We start from the raw sequence: 16268 nt of genomic DNA, 5'->3' as shown, positions 1-16268 counted from the left end.
TGGTGACCAGGCCATCAATTCCTTCCACTTATATTATCCTTCAATTCCCATCATCTCTAGAACAGCAGCATGTTGACTGGAAGACATGAAAAGTCCTACTTAGCTGAAGGACATCGGTTTAGAAGAAGACCAGGATAATCTACTTGCTCCCACTTCCTTCCCTGGAAATTGTCCAGTGGTAAAAATAATGTTTTCATTATCATTCTTTCTTTGTTGATAGATGCTGCTGTTGGTTCTGGAGAATTGTGGTTTGTAAATTTCTATTCTCCTCGATGTTCACATTGCCATGATTTAGCACCCACGGTAGGTTGCCACTGTAGGTGTGTTGTCATTAAATTTATGTCCCTGTTTCTTTGTGTATGTGTATATGTGTGTGTGACAGAGAGGATAGAATCCTAGAGGGCTGATTGAGGGGTAAGTGAAGACTTTCCTTGTGGCATGAGAATAAGAGGAAGCTGCATCCTTCTGGCATGGACCTGGACTATATTTCTGCAATACAATGGTCTCCAGTTTGGCCCATGTGAATCCCTATTGCCAGTGGTGGGATTCAATTTTTTTGCTACCAGTTCTGTAGGCGTGGCTTGGTGGGTGTGGCAGGAGAAGGATACTGTAAAATATCCATTGCCTCCCCACTACAGAGGAAGATTACTGCAAAATCCCTATTCCCTCCCAATCAGCTGGGACTCGGGAGGGAGAGAATAGACGGGGGCTGGGCCAGTCAGAGGTGGTGTTTACCGGTTCTCCAAACTACTCAAAATTTCCACTACCAGTTCTCCAGAACTGGTCAGAACCTGCTGAATATCACCTCTGCTTATTGCATGTTTTGGCAAGAATATAAGCAGTGCCTTGCGGTCTGCCACCATTTTTTTTCTGAAACAGTTCTGCTAGGAGTCATATCAAAAAATTATTCTGCCACTTTGACAATCTGAGAGCATGTAGCGATGTTGAACAAGAGTAAGGAATGTGCTGGGTAGTGGGGGGTTGATGTAATTATTCAGCTAACCTAAGAAGGAAAAGTGGATTTTTATAAACAATACTAGCAAAGCTATATTCGAGTTACAATTAAGGGAACAGATATTGAAATCATATCATTTTTAAGCATTTCTAAACGGGATAAAAAGGCTGAAAAAATAATCTTTTTTTTTTCACTTGAAGTGGAGAGAGTTTGCTAAAGAAATGGATGGATTAATACGCATTGGCGCCGTCAACTGTGGTGATAACAGAATGCTTTGCCGGAGTAAGGGAATCAACAGCTACCCCAGCCTCTATGTCTTCAAAAGTGGAATGGTAAGTAGCGCAGAACCTACCATCCCATTACATTACATAGAGGAGTATTTGAAGTAACTCCATTGCACTCGGGGATCTCTGGCAGAGGAAAAAAGTCTTATATTAGAGACTTAGGGCCAAAGCTTGTCTTAGTTGCATGGTGATATGTAACCTCAAGGTCAAACATTTGAATACTATTGCAAGAGGGTATCTCAACATTGAAAGGAAGATTGTTTTCCCCCAGTAATTTAATTCTGAACTGAGAAGGGTGCCTTGGATTTTCTCGGAATATGCAGATTTTTTTTTCTGTCCAGTCTTCAAGAGCCGAGGTGGCGCAGTGGTTTGGGTGCAGTACTGCAGGCCACTTCAGCTGACTGCTATCTGCAGTTCAGTGGTTCAAATCTCACCGGCTCAAGGTTGACTCAGCCTTCCATCCTTCCGAGGTGGGTGAAATGAGGACCCAGACGGTGGGGGCAATATGCTGACTCTGTAAACCGCTTAGAGAGGGCTGAAAGCCCTATGAAGCGGTATATAAGTCTAACTGCTATTGCTATTGCTATCGTACATTTAGAATTACCTTCTTTTGAAGGAAGTATGATAGAAGGCATTTGATGCTGAGGAAACGTGAAACAGTAGGCCTGTTCATACTTTGATACTGAAAAGAGGTACAAGGTATCCTGCTCCCCAATTTTTTTTTACAGTGTTTGTCCCTAACCTTTCTGTTGAGCAGAGATAAGAAGGATTCTCCTTGCTTCTATTGAGCAGAGATAAGAAAAGGCCCTACATAATCCAAAACCCTTAAGCAGTTTAAACCCTGAATTTTTCCAATTGCAAAGAATGCATCAAATCTGTAAAGGCTAAATGGACATAATATAGCACATAATATAGTTGCTTTGTTCTGCTTAGGCGCAGCTGTTTATATTTTGTAGAACATATTTTGTGTTTCAACTAGGAGAAGAACTGTAGCATCGATAAGGTAATAATGTTATGTATTCCAGTTTCTATTCCAGATTCCCCTTCCAAAGTCAAAAAAGAAATTTCTATAGCAAAGATCGAGGATATAAATAAGTTCCCAAGAATAATAATGGTTCACATATGTGACTGTTTTATAACAGTCACTGTTTTAAAATTGGATGCTTTTCCAAATCTTTTTTAGAATCCAGTGAAATTTTATGGTGACAGATCACAGGAGAGTTTAACAAATTTTGCCATGCAGTATGTCAAAAGCACGGTGACAGAACTATGGGCAGGTAAACATTTATTTATTTTCAAATAAGTATTTATTTTCAAATTGCACATGTTTTTCTTTTAGTGTTTATTATGTTAGATCACTCAAAGCAGAGTCTGGGACAGTGAGTAGATGTGAAACAAATAAATAGTTCACTATTGGATCAAATATAGGTGATGTTATTTTAGACAAATATGTTTCTTTCATAAATTATAAAACATGTGATCTTAAAGTTGTGTTACAATTAAATCATACTACATAAGCCTTATCAATAAGTAAAGCAATAGATGCAAATTCCTAAATCCATTTTGCTCTTTTTTTTTCCCCTAGGAAATTTTGTTAACACTGTTGAAACTGCATTTGCTTCTGGTATTGGCTGGTTAATTACCTTTTGCACTGGACAAGGAGGTGAATATATATTTGCTTATCAAAGAATGAATGAGAGATTTTAATTCTTCTAAAAGCCATAAAAACCTTAAAGTTGAAACTAAGCAGGAATATATTTAGAATTGCTTCTAGGATAGGAATGTTTTAATTCGTTTTCATTAATATATTCTGTAATTAGATAATATAACCCTGCAAGAATCGGTTTTGCTTTTTTTAACAGGTCTTTTAAAAAGCTATTTTTAAAATCTCATCTCTGCACTACTATTTTCCTTGCCCTTTCTTGTTAATTTTATACCTTCTCTATGATTGTAAATCTATTTTTTTCAGAGGGATGGAGGACCCAGATTGTTGGGAGCAATAGGCTGACTCTATAAACCACTTAGAGAGGGCAGTAAAAGCACTACGAAGCAGTATATAAGTCAAAGTGCCATTGCTATTGCTATCAGCTCTTCCTCCTTCCCTGATTGGGCAGAAGCAAACCAAAACAGGGAATCAAACATGAAATTTCAGGCTCTCATGCTTCCCTGCAAAGCTTTGGGTGGGGTGTGTGTCGATGTGTGTGGGTGAAATATTAAATAAGAAAAATAGGAGTACTGTAGTTAGATAGAAAATGGTTTAGATACTTTACTGTCTTGATTTAGTATGTTCTGTATTTCAGTTGAGACACATGAAGAAATCTTCCCTATTTTTCATAGGATTGAATGCCAAGTACCGTGTTTCCCCGAAAATAAGACAGGGTCTTATTTTCTTTTGACCCACAAAATATGGCTTGGGCCTTATTATCAGCAGAGGGCTTATTGTTTTGAGGTAGCCAGGCAACTACTCTCTTGTTAGTGGGGTCCCGAAGAGCCAGGCACAGCCTCAGGCTTGAACGGCTGTGTTGCACTGTCGCAGCAGCGCTACATAGCAGCCATGACGTGACCATGCTCACGAGCAGCCGCCCGGCAACCCGCCTTTCTAGCTGGGCACAACGCCATTCACTGACTTAGGGATATTGCCAGTCCACGAGAGTCCATTCGCAGCCCTCCAGCTCCCGCAGCTTGGCACCTTCGGAATGCCCCTAGGTCAGTGAATGGGGCTCTGCATAGCTGGAGAGGGGGGTTGCGCGAGCGGCTTTTCTGCTCCCCACTCACGCAACTCCCAGGCTCACGATGCCTTTGCCTAACTCTCCCTGCAGAACCAGGGCATGTCTGCTGTCGCTGCTGCCGCCAGCACTACATGGCTTTTTCTGCGAAGCACGGAGGTAGGATGCCGAGTCTTCCGGCAGTTGCCACTCTGGGAGTACGCTCTATGGTTGTATGCTCTGGAGTACGCTCTGCTGGCAGCAAGCCCACAACCATAGAGCGTACTCCCAGAGCGGCAACTGCCAGAAGACTCGGCATCCTACCTCCGTGCTTCGCAGAAAAAGCCATGCTGCACCGGCGGCAGTAGCAGGAACAGAGATGCCCTGGTTCTGCAGGGAGAGTTAGGCAAAGGCATCATGAGCCTGAGAGTCGTGCAAGCGGGGAGCGGAAAAGCCGCTCGTGCAACCCCCCTCTCCAGCCATGTAGAGCCCCATTCACTGACCTAGGGGCATTCCGAAGGTGTCAAACTGCGGGAGCTGGAGGGCTGCGAACAGGCGCTCTTGTGGCTTGGCGACACCCTTAGGTCAGTGAATGGCACTGTGCCTGTCTGGAAAGGGGGGTTGCCAGGCAGCTGCTCATGAGCATGATCACCTCATGGCTGCTGTGTAGTGCTGCTGCGACAGAGCAACACAGCCATTCGACCTTGACGCTGTGCCTGGCTCTTCGGGAGCCAGCTCGCAAGAGAACAGCTGCCCGGCAACCCCCCTCTCCAGCTGGGCAGAGCGCCGCTCACCAACCTAGCGGTATCCTGAAGGCGGCAAGCAACGCAAGTCTTTGCCCCCACCTCGTTCTCGCAGCTTGGCGCCTTCGGGATACCACTAGGTCGGTGAACTACTCTCTGCCTGGCTGGAGGGGAGGGGTTGTCCAGGGGGCTTATTTTGGGGGGAGGGCTTACATTTTTGTCCACCCAAAAATGTAGCATGGCCTTATTATCAGGACATGTCATATTTCGGGGAAACACGGTATTGTATAATCTCTTTGGGCTGAGAATTTACCTTAACAGTTTTTCCTGAAAACTATTTAGCTGTGTAATGGTATTTGAACATACATGTAAATATGTAAATCAAATGTGTGCATTTCAACTCCCAGAATTCCCCAGCCAGCACTAACTGGGAAAAACTCAGGCAAAAAATAGATAGGAACTCAAGATAAACCTCTCCAAACTCAATTGCAGAAAATGCAACTTCAGCAACTGAATGGTCAATGTCTGGAATGCTCTACCTGTCTCAGTTGTTTCATCCTCAAACCCTCACAGCTTCAACTGTAAACTGTCTACCGTGGACCTCACTCCATTCCTAAGCAATGTTCCCTCTAAGCTGCGCGGCCGCGCAGGTAACAAGGAAACACCGCGCACAAGTTTCAAACTGCAGCGCAGTGTTTTTTAATGTCTTTAAATGTGACTGATTTTTACTCTTTTAATGTAATTTGTCTAGATTGTTTGACTTCTCGAACACGCCGTAAACTGGCTGGCATGTTGGTAAGCATTGGTCTTTTGTTTTGTTTTTAAAGAATATTAAATACATTGGTAAAATTTGGCCCAAAGGAAAGCACTTCATCCCACTGACTTCAGTGGGAGAGAGCAAAATACATACTAGAGTCCTCTATCTCACCTCGATTTAACTTTGCTTTGGCCGTTATTTCTACCTCCTCCCTGGGATGGAATTGTTTTGTGAACGAAGCATAAACTGAACGGCAAAGTATGCCTGCCATTCAAATAGATGTGTGATGTCTCTCTGCTAGATTTCAGTTTTTCATTTTTCTCATGTTTTTCAATACAGGAAGGCCTGGTCAAAGTAGGCTGGATGGACTGTGCCACCCAGGGTGAGCTTTGTGATAGTTTGGATATCTCATCTAGCACAACAGCGTATTTTCCACCTGGAGCCACCTTAACTAATAAAGAGAAAGGAGGTGTTTTGGTATGAGTTTTACCATTGGTTTGCCTTTGTCTACGCTGAGTAGTTGGTGGTGGTGGAGGTGATAAAGGAATAAATACCTTAGTATTTTTTTTCTTCCTAGATTTTGCTTATGCTCAGGTGGTACTTGTTAATTTTAAGTGTTTGGCTATTGCTGGCATTAAGTTTTGTGTATTGGAGAACACCTGTACTTTATGCCAGCCTTATCCAATCCAGCACCTTTGAAATATGTTGTTCTAAACTACCATCATCTCTATCAGCATTGTCCATGATCTTGCTCCCTGGACTGCTCAGATTTCTTATCCATGATACCTGCAGGGTATCAATTGGAGCCCTGGTGGCGCAGTAGTTAGAATGCAGTGTTGTAGGCTAACTGTGCCCACTGCCAGGAGTTGGATCTTGGCCAATTCAAGGTTGGACTCAGCCTTCCATGTTTCTGAGGTCGGTAAAATGAGGACCCAGATTGTTGGAGGCAATATGCTGACATTGTAAATCACCCACAGAATGCTTCAGAGCCCTATGGGGCAATAAATATATGTATGTATGTACGTACATATATATACATACGTACGTACATACATACATACATACATATATATATATTAGATTTTTACAACCCCTGGTAAGCCCCAATTATGGGAGGAAGCTAACTGCTTCCATCATCTGTCAATCGGCTCGTCACAAGAGTCCATCACGACAGAAACCCAATATTTTTACTGTTGCCTTTGTTATATTTGTGTTTTTTTTTATTTGTGCTGATAAATAAATCTATACTAGTCTCCCTTTATTTATTTATCAGCACAAATTAAACACACACACACACACACACACACACACACACACACACACATATGCAGGAAGTTTTATAAAAACTTTGCTCATTGCTATTATATCTTTAGAGAACATATACCTGTACTAATTCTGCTGTCTTATATCATGTAAGCATTCTGGCAGTTAATTGTCCTGAAGATACTGAATTGCCCAAGGCTTAACAATACCACTTTATTCTAGTTATTGTATTTTATTTATTGTATTCTATTTCTAATGTTAGACAAAATAATATTTAGAATAATTTATATTGGTAGATAGTGAGTAAATTTGACGTAGTGGTTTCTAGCATCAGGTTAGAAAGCAGGAGACCTTGAGTTTTAGTCCTGATTAGGCTTAAAATCAATGGGGTGATATTGGACCAGTCAGTTTCTCTCAGCCCTAGGAAGGAGACCACTTCTGAAAATTAATCATTTTTCTCTCTCTGGAATTCTTTTTCTGTATTCTGACATTTTGATAGGATTTTTTTTATTCTTACTATTACATTTTTTTCTTCATCTTGTGTATTCAAGAGAGTGCAGAAATGGCTCCTTGAAATGCATTAAAAATTATTGAAACATTATTCCGAACAATTAAATTATGGTAAATAAAATCTCCACTGTACAGCTGAATAACATTTTATACGATGATTTCCACCCTTTTCAGCATGTGAACTCCTTAGACGCAAGAGAAATATATTTGGAAGTCATGAAGCACCTTCCAGACTTTGATAAAATCCTGGCATCTACTTTAGAGGTAAAGATTTCAACTCTCAATTTCTCTCTTCATCGCAACACGTTTATTATTTTTGTTCCCTAAAGCCTCTCATTTTTCCCTAATACGTCATACCAATCCTCTTTTCTTAAATCCGGGCCATGTTTTCTTTTAAACTGTAGAGTAGGCCTGTACAACAGGAGGCCTTGTGTGGCCCACTGGCATTTTTAAACATATCCGTAAATTCATTGCTTCCAAATGTTACCAGGCAGTCTCTGCCCTGCTCTCCTGAAACAGGCTGCTGAGACTGTCACGTGTCTCCAGGCTTAACCAGAGTTGCCAACTCTATTGCTGCCATCAGTATGGCCCATTCCATCTTCAAAACGTGCAGGCCTTCTGAGGTTTAGTGTTGGCCCTGGGTTTACACCTGGCTTAACCAGAATGTAAGAAGAATGTGGCGCAGTGGTTAGGGTGCAGTACTGCAGGCCACTTTAGCTGACTGTGATCTGCAGTTCAGCGGTTCAAATCTCACCGGCTCAAGGTCGACTCAGCCTTCCATCCTTCCGAGGTGGGAGAAATGAGGACCCGGACTGTGAGGGCAAGTTGCTGACTCAATTTGCTAAAAAAAATTGTAAACCACTTAGAGAGGGCTGAAAGCCCTATGAAGCAGTATATAAGTCTAATAAATAAATAAATAAGAAGCAGGGGAGAAAATAAAATCTGTTTTGGTTGGGAAGCTCAAACTCTGCCATTTTGAATGAAAAGTCAAATAGTGTGAACATATTGCGATATTTATTTAATTTGCTGTGGCATATGTTTGATACAACATATTCATAAATAAGAACATTCGCCCATGCATATGTTTGGCTCCACAGAAATATACAGGTGAAACTCAAAAAATTAGAATATCATGCAAAAGTTCATTTATTTCAGTAATGCAACTTAAAAGGTGAAACTAATATATGAGATAGACTCATTACATGCAAAGCAAGATAGTTCAAGCTGTGATTTGTCATAATTGTGATGATTATGGCTTACAGCTCAGGAAAACCCCAAATCCACAATCTCAGAAAATTAGACTATTGTGAAAAGGTGCAGTATGTGTCCCACTCTAATCAGCTAATTAAGCCATAACACCTGCAAAGGGTTCCAGAGCCTTTAAATGGTCTCTCAGTCTGGTTCAGTAGGAATCACAATCATGGGAAAGACTGCTGACCTGACAGTTGTGCAGAAAACCATCATTGACACCCTCCATAAGGAGGGAAAGCCTCAAAAGGTAATTGCAAAAGAAGTTGGATGTTCCCAAAGTGCTGTATCAAAGCACATTAATAGAAAGTTATGTGGAAGGGAAAAGTGTGGAAGAAAAAGGTGCACAAGCAGCAGGGATCACCACAGCCTGGAGAGGATTGTCAGGAAACGGCCATTCAAAAGTGTTGGGGACTTTCACAAGGAGTGAACTGAGGCTGGAGTCAGTGCATCAAGAGCCACCACACACAGACAGATCCTGGACATGGGCTTCAAATGTCATATTCCTCTTGTCAAGCCACTCCTGAACAACAAACAACGTCAGAAGCATCTTACCTAATCTAAAGAAAAACAGACCTGGTCTGTTGCTCAGTGGTCCAAAGTCCTCTTTTCTGATGAGAGCAACTTTTGCATCTCATTTGGAAACTGAGGACCCAGAGTATGGAGAAAGAATGAAGAGGCAGACACTGCAAGATGCTTGAAGTCCAGTGTGAAGTTTCCACAGTCTGTGTTGATTTGGGGAGCCATGTCATCTGCTGGTGTTGGTCCACTGTGTTTCATTAAGTCCAGGGTCAATGCAGCTGTCTACCAGGAGATTTTGGAGCACTTCATGCTTCCTTCCGCAGACGAGCTTTATGGGGATGCTGACTTCATTTTCCAGCAGGACCTGGCACCTGCCCACACTGCCAAAAGCACCAAAACCTGGTTCCATGACCGTGGGATTACTGTGCTTGATTGGCCAGCAAACTCACCTGACCTGAACCCCATAGAGAATCTATGGGCCATTGCCAAGAGAAAGATGAGAGACATGAGACCGAACAATGCAGAAGAGCTGAAGGCCACTATTGAAGCATCCTGGTCTTCCATAACATCTCAGCAGTGCCGTAGGCTGGTAGCTTCCATGCCATGCCGCATTGAGTAATTGCTGCAAAAGGGGCCCAAACCAAGTACTGAGTACATATGCATGCTTATACTTTTTAGAGGTCCGATATTGTTCTATGTACAATCCTTCTTTTATTGATTGCATGTAATATTCTAATTTTCTGAGATGGTGGATTTGGAGTTTTCATGAGCTGTAAGCCATAATCATCACGATTATGACAGATCACAGCTTGAACTATCTTGCTTTGCATGTAATGAGTCTATCTCATATATTAGTTTCACCTTTTAAGTTGCATTACTGAAATAAATGAACTTTTGCACGATATTCTAATTTTTCGAGTTTCACCTGTACATGTACAAAGAAACTTCCCTAGAATTGCGTCATGAGTTAAGAAGAAATACATATTTATATGTATGTTCAATGGGAGAAAGCAAGCATACAATAGAGAATATGGGGAACTACAGATAACCTGATGTGTTATATACTTGGGAAAAATCAGCTAATCTATTTGATCTCTTTTTCTATTCTCTGTTTAATATATTTTTCCTTCCAAAACTCTGAGTTGTTTTTCCTTCCCTTTTGCAAGGATCATGTGGCCCACCATCGATGGTTAATATTCTTTCAGTTTGGCAACAACAGCAAGTCAGATACCCATGACCTTAAGAAGCTAAGTGTTCTCCTTAAAAATGAAAATATTCAAGTAAGTGTGTGAAGCTCAATAATCTTTTATTTAAAGAGACAACGTTGTTTTATGTGGTGCCTTTTTTCTTTTTTCTAATTCTGATCATTTTGAAGCTTCCTGCTACTTTCTTTTAGTCTTTTGCTTCCCACCTTCATCTGGTCCCCCATGGCCTTTTCTTAAAGATCTATCCTTCAGTTGGGAAGACTTGAGTTAAACATTTTTTTCCCATACTGACATCAGCAGTTACTTGCTCCTTCATTGAAGATTTAGAGCAGGGGTCTCAAACTTGCTGCGTCATGTTGTCGTTAGGTGATGTATCACGTGTTTTCCCCCTTCGCTAAACGGTGGGCGTGGCCAGCACATGATGCATTCAGCCCACAGGCTGCGAGTTTGACATCTCTGATTTAGAGCATGTGCTGAGTCAGCATCTAAAATAATAGTCCTTCTCCTTTCAAGTTGGGATAGATTTGGAAGCACACGCCAATAATATTGGAAGGCTGTGGGTGTTTCTTTTCTCCTATAATAGAAAATATAATGAGGTTGCAAGGTAGTCTCAAGATTTGAGATTTGCACATTAAACCAGCGTGGGCATGCTTAGGATAAAACTAGGTTTTGGTTGCCTTTAAGGTCCGTTGGCTAAAATATGTCAAAACTGACCAGTGGTCTCATTAGCAAAAAGAAAGAAAGAAAAGAAAGAAAGAAAGAAAGAAAGAAAGAAAGATAGATAGATAGATAGATAGATAGATAGATAGATGATAGATAGATAGATAGATAGATGGATGATAGATTATTTCTTACTCAAAAAAGATCTTGAGAAAAAAACGGACAAAGAAGGAAAGGAAACAAGGTTTAAAAATGGGAGTGAAATTAGAATGTTTATTTTGTGGAAAGTTTGCCTTAAACGTATAACTTATAGCTGTTTCTTTCACAGGTTGGGAAATTTGACTGCCTTACTGCTGCTAATATTTGTAACAGTCTGTATGTTTATGACCCATGTGTAGTGGTTTTTAAAGGACGGGGAATGGATAACTATGAAATCCACCATGGTAAATAATTTTTATATAGAAGATTTACAACACTTACAACTGGGATAGGCAGCTTAATTTTTTTTACAGATATATTTAACTGCAGCTTCGCAGTTTCTTGCCATTGACATTGTAATAAATTGGAATCGAACTACAAAATGAGTAGAAAGCTTATTTCTGATTTATTATGTTGTGGTACTTGATGCCCTTTCTTTAAGGAAAGATTGGGCTGTCTGCTTGCCTCCTCCCCTCCAGCTCCCCTTTTGCAACACCTAGTGAAATCCTCCAAGAAGTAGCTGAGGACATAATTTTTTTTTTTCATTTTCAGAATTCTGGAGTCACAAAGGTTGCACCCCTTAGCCACAGCCCCAAACCTCAGATTTATTCGTTACTAGCGAATGACGCAGCCCCACACATACATATACTTGGAAAAGGGGCCAACAATTTTGGTCTTTCTGTTCTGATATTAAAATGTGATATATAGAAAAGAAAAATGCCTTCCAAAACAAAAGGTTTGCCCACTCTAACCACCATGGAAAAGTAAAAATCTGCCTGAACCAAATGTCATATTTAAAACATTCATCTATATTGCTATTGTTAAGCAAAGAAATGTCTAGGAGAGTTTTCAGCTGTTTCTGTATTGGTGATTTCTCCATTCTGAATTGTCTCCTTCCTCCTTTGCTGTCATCCTCTAAAATGCTTGCTTTAATATAGCTTGGAAAATACCCTGTTTCCCTGAAAATAAGACCTCCCCGTATAATAAGCCAATTGGGGCTTTTGAGTGCATGTGCTAAAATAAACCCTCCCCCCAAAATAAGCCCTCACCGAAAATATTGCAACACAGCAGCCATGAGGTGACCACGCTCACTGCCTCCTGCACCTCAAAAATAATAAGATCTCCGCGAAAATAAAGCCAAGCCCTTATTGTGGGGGGTCAAAAGAATATAAACAGCCTGTCTTATTTTCAGTGATGTGCAGTGAGGTTTATGGCTGGTGAGGCACTGACACAGGTGTTTCAAATTTTTTTAGACTTGTGGACTTCAAGTCCCAGAATTCCATAGCCAGGCATGCTCAGTTCCGATTTAAGCACAACGTGCCTCATCTGTGTCAGGAATTTTTTGGCTTTTAACCCTTGCTTAGCTCTGCTCGAGTGATCATAAAGTCAGGCTAGATGAGACACGTGGTTCTTCTGCCACCTCCTGTAGCGGGCACTTTTTTAGAGGCTTTTTTAAACAGTTAAGCACTAAGCAGAGTCATCCACTGTGACTCTGGCAGCAACTAGCCCAGCCTTTTTCCTTTTACATTTTTTTTTTCTTTTCATGATGACAGTGGTGAGGCTCTGCCTCCCCTGACTGCACGTCCCTGCTTATTTTCATGGAAACAGTAATTTGAGGTACGTGTGGCCCTTTGAATGAGAAAATGGCCCCTGCTCAAGATTATAGCTTTCTAGGACTGTTTTTCATTTGGTGGAAGGTGGGATACCATTTAATAGGTGTTCCTTAGATTCATCATAAATTGTTTTGGTTCTGATCAATTTAACACAGTGCCTAGTTTGTCCCTGTACTGGAGTTTTGTGAGCCCAAATTTTGCTCTCAGTTCACCAGAAAGGGAATTCATTTTATTTTTGATATTTTAAGTAAAAAAAAAAAAATAGGATGCTGTAGAATTCAGGGATGATTATTCCATAATAATATTGGAATTAAGATCAGGGTGATTGAAAGAAGCTTTCTCACAATACTGCATCATTCATTCATTGTAGCTTTCCTTAACTAGCTCTCTGTTGGAGATACTGTTTTTTTATTGATGATGAGAGTTGCCCTCTAAAACATACTTCTGTTAGACAGATTGACTTGTAGCATTCATGTGCTTTCTTTCATTAGGAGTGCTATATTTATTATGACTTTTTTTAAAAAAATCTTAAACTTCATTTTGGGAAAATCTTGCAAACTTGATTAACTTTCCTCAGAACACGTGTTCTTTTTCTTTTGCTTCAAGCTGTCTTTCTCATCTTCATCTGTCTTTTCCCTGTCGTTTGCTGAACAAACAGTAGGTGGCTGTCTACACCACATCTCTGTTTTTGTTTCCTTTTAAAGGGAAAAATGTTCTGTATGATTTAGTGGCCTTTGCCAAGGAGAGCGTGAATTCCCACGTCATTACACTTGGACCTCAAAATTTTCCTGGCAAGGAGAAAGAACCATGGCTTGTTGATTTTTTTGCACCTGTAAGTATTTCATCAAGAGCCAGTTTTGTGTGGTAGTTGAGTAACCAAGGTCGAATCAAGGACACTGTGAGTTCTAGTCCCACTTTTAATATAAAGCCAGCTGGGCAATCTTGGGCAAGGTATTCTCTCTCAGCCGTAAGAAAAATGCAATGGCAGGCCACTTCTGAAAATCTTCTCATAAAAACTGCAAGAATATATATCTAGGTATTCGCGAGGAGTCACAACTGACTTGATGCCAGCGTTCCAGAAGAACCCAACTCCAATTAAAAACTCCGAGACAGAGAGGAGAGGAAAGGGAAGAAGAGGGGAAGGGTAGAGGGGAGGAAGGGGAAGGAGAGAAGGGAAAGGAGAGGAGGAAGGAAGGAAGGAGAGAAGAAAGAGAAGAAAGGGGGGAAGGAAGGAGAGAAGGAAGGAGGGAAGGAAGGAGAGAAGGAAGGGGGAAGGAAGGAGGAAAGAAAGGAGAGAAGAAAGGAGGGAAGGAAGGAGGGAAGGAGAGAAGAAAGGAGGGAGGGAAGGGGAAGGAAGGAGAGAAGAAAGGAGGGAAGGAAGGAGGGAAGGAAGGAAGAAGAAGTAGGATTGTTGTAAGATAAGATGGATTTATGGGATGATAAGAAAGCAATTTCAAGTATATTGTCAACTGTAGGGGAGAAAAATTGTTACAAATACATATTATTAATAACAGTTATGAGATCATATAATTGTGAATGTATATATGAGAAATAAAAATAAAAACTCCGAGACAGGCATCTTCTCAAAGTTCCCTTTTATTACAGTAGTTATACTGGCACGTCTGGGAAAACCTGAATTTGAGAGTTCTAAGTTTTCCCTCAGTACATCAAAAGCCCAAACACAGCCCTTGCACCCATCAGTCCATCACATGGTCACAATCACAAAGAGATTTGTGCATTCCTCCCAGTTAAACTCTAAGGAAAGATTGTGTAAGCAGAAGTAATTACCAACAACAATTGGTCAAAAAAGAACCAAAAAATTGTTGTGCTCTAGTGACTGGGGAGATTTTTTTTTCTCTCTTCATTCTCTCTTTGATATTAGTGGTGTCCTCCATGCCGAGCTTTATTGCCAGAACTGAGGAAAGCATCAAAGCATTTGTATGGACAACTAAAGTTTGGGACATTGGATTGTACGGTTCATGAAGGAATTTGCAATTTGGTAAGTTGCAAGTGACATTACTTGCATACACTTACACGCATGAACATAATTACGATGGGAGAATCGGGACATTACATCTTTTTTTAAGTTTCTATTTATATGAAAGACTGTCTTCTACACACATATCTGCTTGGGTGCACATGCACAGACACACTCATTCTTTGAGGATCTTACAACTTTTAAGCTTTATGAACCTTAAACCTTGAAAATTAAGAATAAATTGCATAGAATGTAGGCAGAACAGTTTACCTGATTTTAAAGAATTATAACTTTATAATAGAGATGAATATCCAGATAACAGATATCTCTGGGCAAATCTATTGGCTATTTATTGTTAAAAGCTGGAGTTTGGGTCTTAATAATCAGGAAATATGTTTATTTCCTTAAGTTAAATTCTCCTCCTTAGAAAAATGTTCAAAGAACTTCTCAGTAGTTGAAATCATGTTCTTTGAATTACAATGCGTAACTTTGAACCTGTTCCATGTTTTCCTGAAAATAAGACAGGGTCTTATTTTCTTTTGACCCCCAAAATAAGCACTTGGCCTTATTTTCGGGAAGGTCTTATTATTTTTGAGGTGCAGGAGGCAGCAAGCGGGGTCATCTCATGGCTGCTGCTGTATTGCAATATTTTCAGGGGGAGCTTATTTTCGGGGGGGGGCTTATTTTAGCGCATGTGCTCAAAAGCCCAATTGGGCTTATTATCTGAGGAGGTCTTATTTTCAGGGAAGCAGGGTAGTCTTCTCCATGTTTGTTGGGACTTAAATATAGACAATTGCAATATAAAACTTTTTTAACCTCACTAATATCAATCCCATCTGGTTCACCGACAAAAGCGTGCCGACAAAAGCGTGAGTTCGAAATCGCGCGGAAGAATGAACATAGAAGCGTGCCGACAACAGCGCGCCGACAGAAGCACGCTCTAAACCTAACCCTAAAGATAACCCTAAACCTAACCCTGAACCTAACCCTAACCCTAAACCAAACCCTTACCCTAACCCTGAACCTAACCCTAAACTTAACCCTGAACCTAACCCTAAATCTAACCCTGAACCTAAGCCTAACCCTAACTCTTACCTTAACCCTTAACTTAACCAGTTCACCGACCCTTACCTTAACCGTAATGGCACTTCTTTCAGCGGTCTTTTGTCGGCGCACCTTTGTGGGCGCGCTATCGACGTCACGGTTTTGTCGGCGCGCTGTTGTCGGGCGCGCTTTTGTCGGGTCACGATCCCATCTGACACCTGTGTTTTGTTCACTTCTGTGGTTTTTAAATAAATGATTGCAGTGATACAGAATATGGGTGCTTCGGTTTAGTTTTCAGAAGAAAGTGCCTGCCAGAGAACTGAATGAAAGGAGACTTAGCTCCTGCCATTTCTCAAGAGCTTTTACTTCATGTTCTCTTACAGCACAACATTAGAGCGTATCCAACCACTGTGGTATTCAATCAGTCTCACACACATGAATATGGAGGACATCACTCAGCTGAACAGATCTTAGAGTTTATTGAGGTAATTATTTATTTGTTAACATTTTCTACCACATTGCAATCCCATAGGAGTCTCAACAGCTTTAAAGGAAAACAAATATAATTAGGACATCTATGGTC

At 40.8% G+C, this 16268-nt stretch overlaps 1 protein-coding gene across 1 annotated transcript in view; it reads left to right on the top strand.

Annotated features, from left to right (window-relative positions):
* Nucleotides 1-16268, top strand: part of DNAJC10 (DnaJ heat shock protein family (Hsp40) member C10) — a 45712-nt gene that overhangs the window by 13435 nt on the left and 16009 nt on the right. Inside the window, exons 6-17 of the mRNA XM_087708220.1 lie at nt 221-303; nt 1156-1287; nt 2423-2516; nt 2825-2902; nt 5439-5482; nt 5784-5921; nt 7392-7481; nt 10154-10267; nt 11181-11295; nt 13368-13495; nt 14546-14662; nt 16069-16170. Coding sequence (XP_087564346.1) covers nt 221-303; nt 1156-1287; nt 2423-2516; nt 2825-2902; nt 5439-5482; nt 5784-5921; nt 7392-7481; nt 10154-10267; nt 11181-11295; nt 13368-13495; nt 14546-14662; nt 16069-16170 — 1235 coding nt within the window. The remainder of the gene's footprint in view (nt 1-220; nt 304-1155; nt 1288-2422; nt 2517-2824; nt 2903-5438; nt 5483-5783; nt 5922-7391; nt 7482-10153; nt 10268-11180; nt 11296-13367; nt 13496-14545; nt 14663-16068; nt 16171-16268) is intronic.

The sequence above is a fragment of the Thamnophis sirtalis genome, unplaced genomic scaffold (assembly GCF_051295495.1).
Source record: "Thamnophis sirtalis isolate CommonGarterSnake01/CBP01778 unplaced genomic scaffold, rThaSir2_p1.2 scaffold_1, whole genome shotgun sequence".
Classification (NCBI taxonomy): domain Eukaryota; kingdom Metazoa; phylum Chordata; class Lepidosauria; order Squamata; family Natricidae; genus Thamnophis; species Thamnophis sirtalis.
The sequence above is the reverse complement of the archived record's forward strand: the minus strand, read 5'-3'. Positions and strand labels throughout refer to the sequence as shown.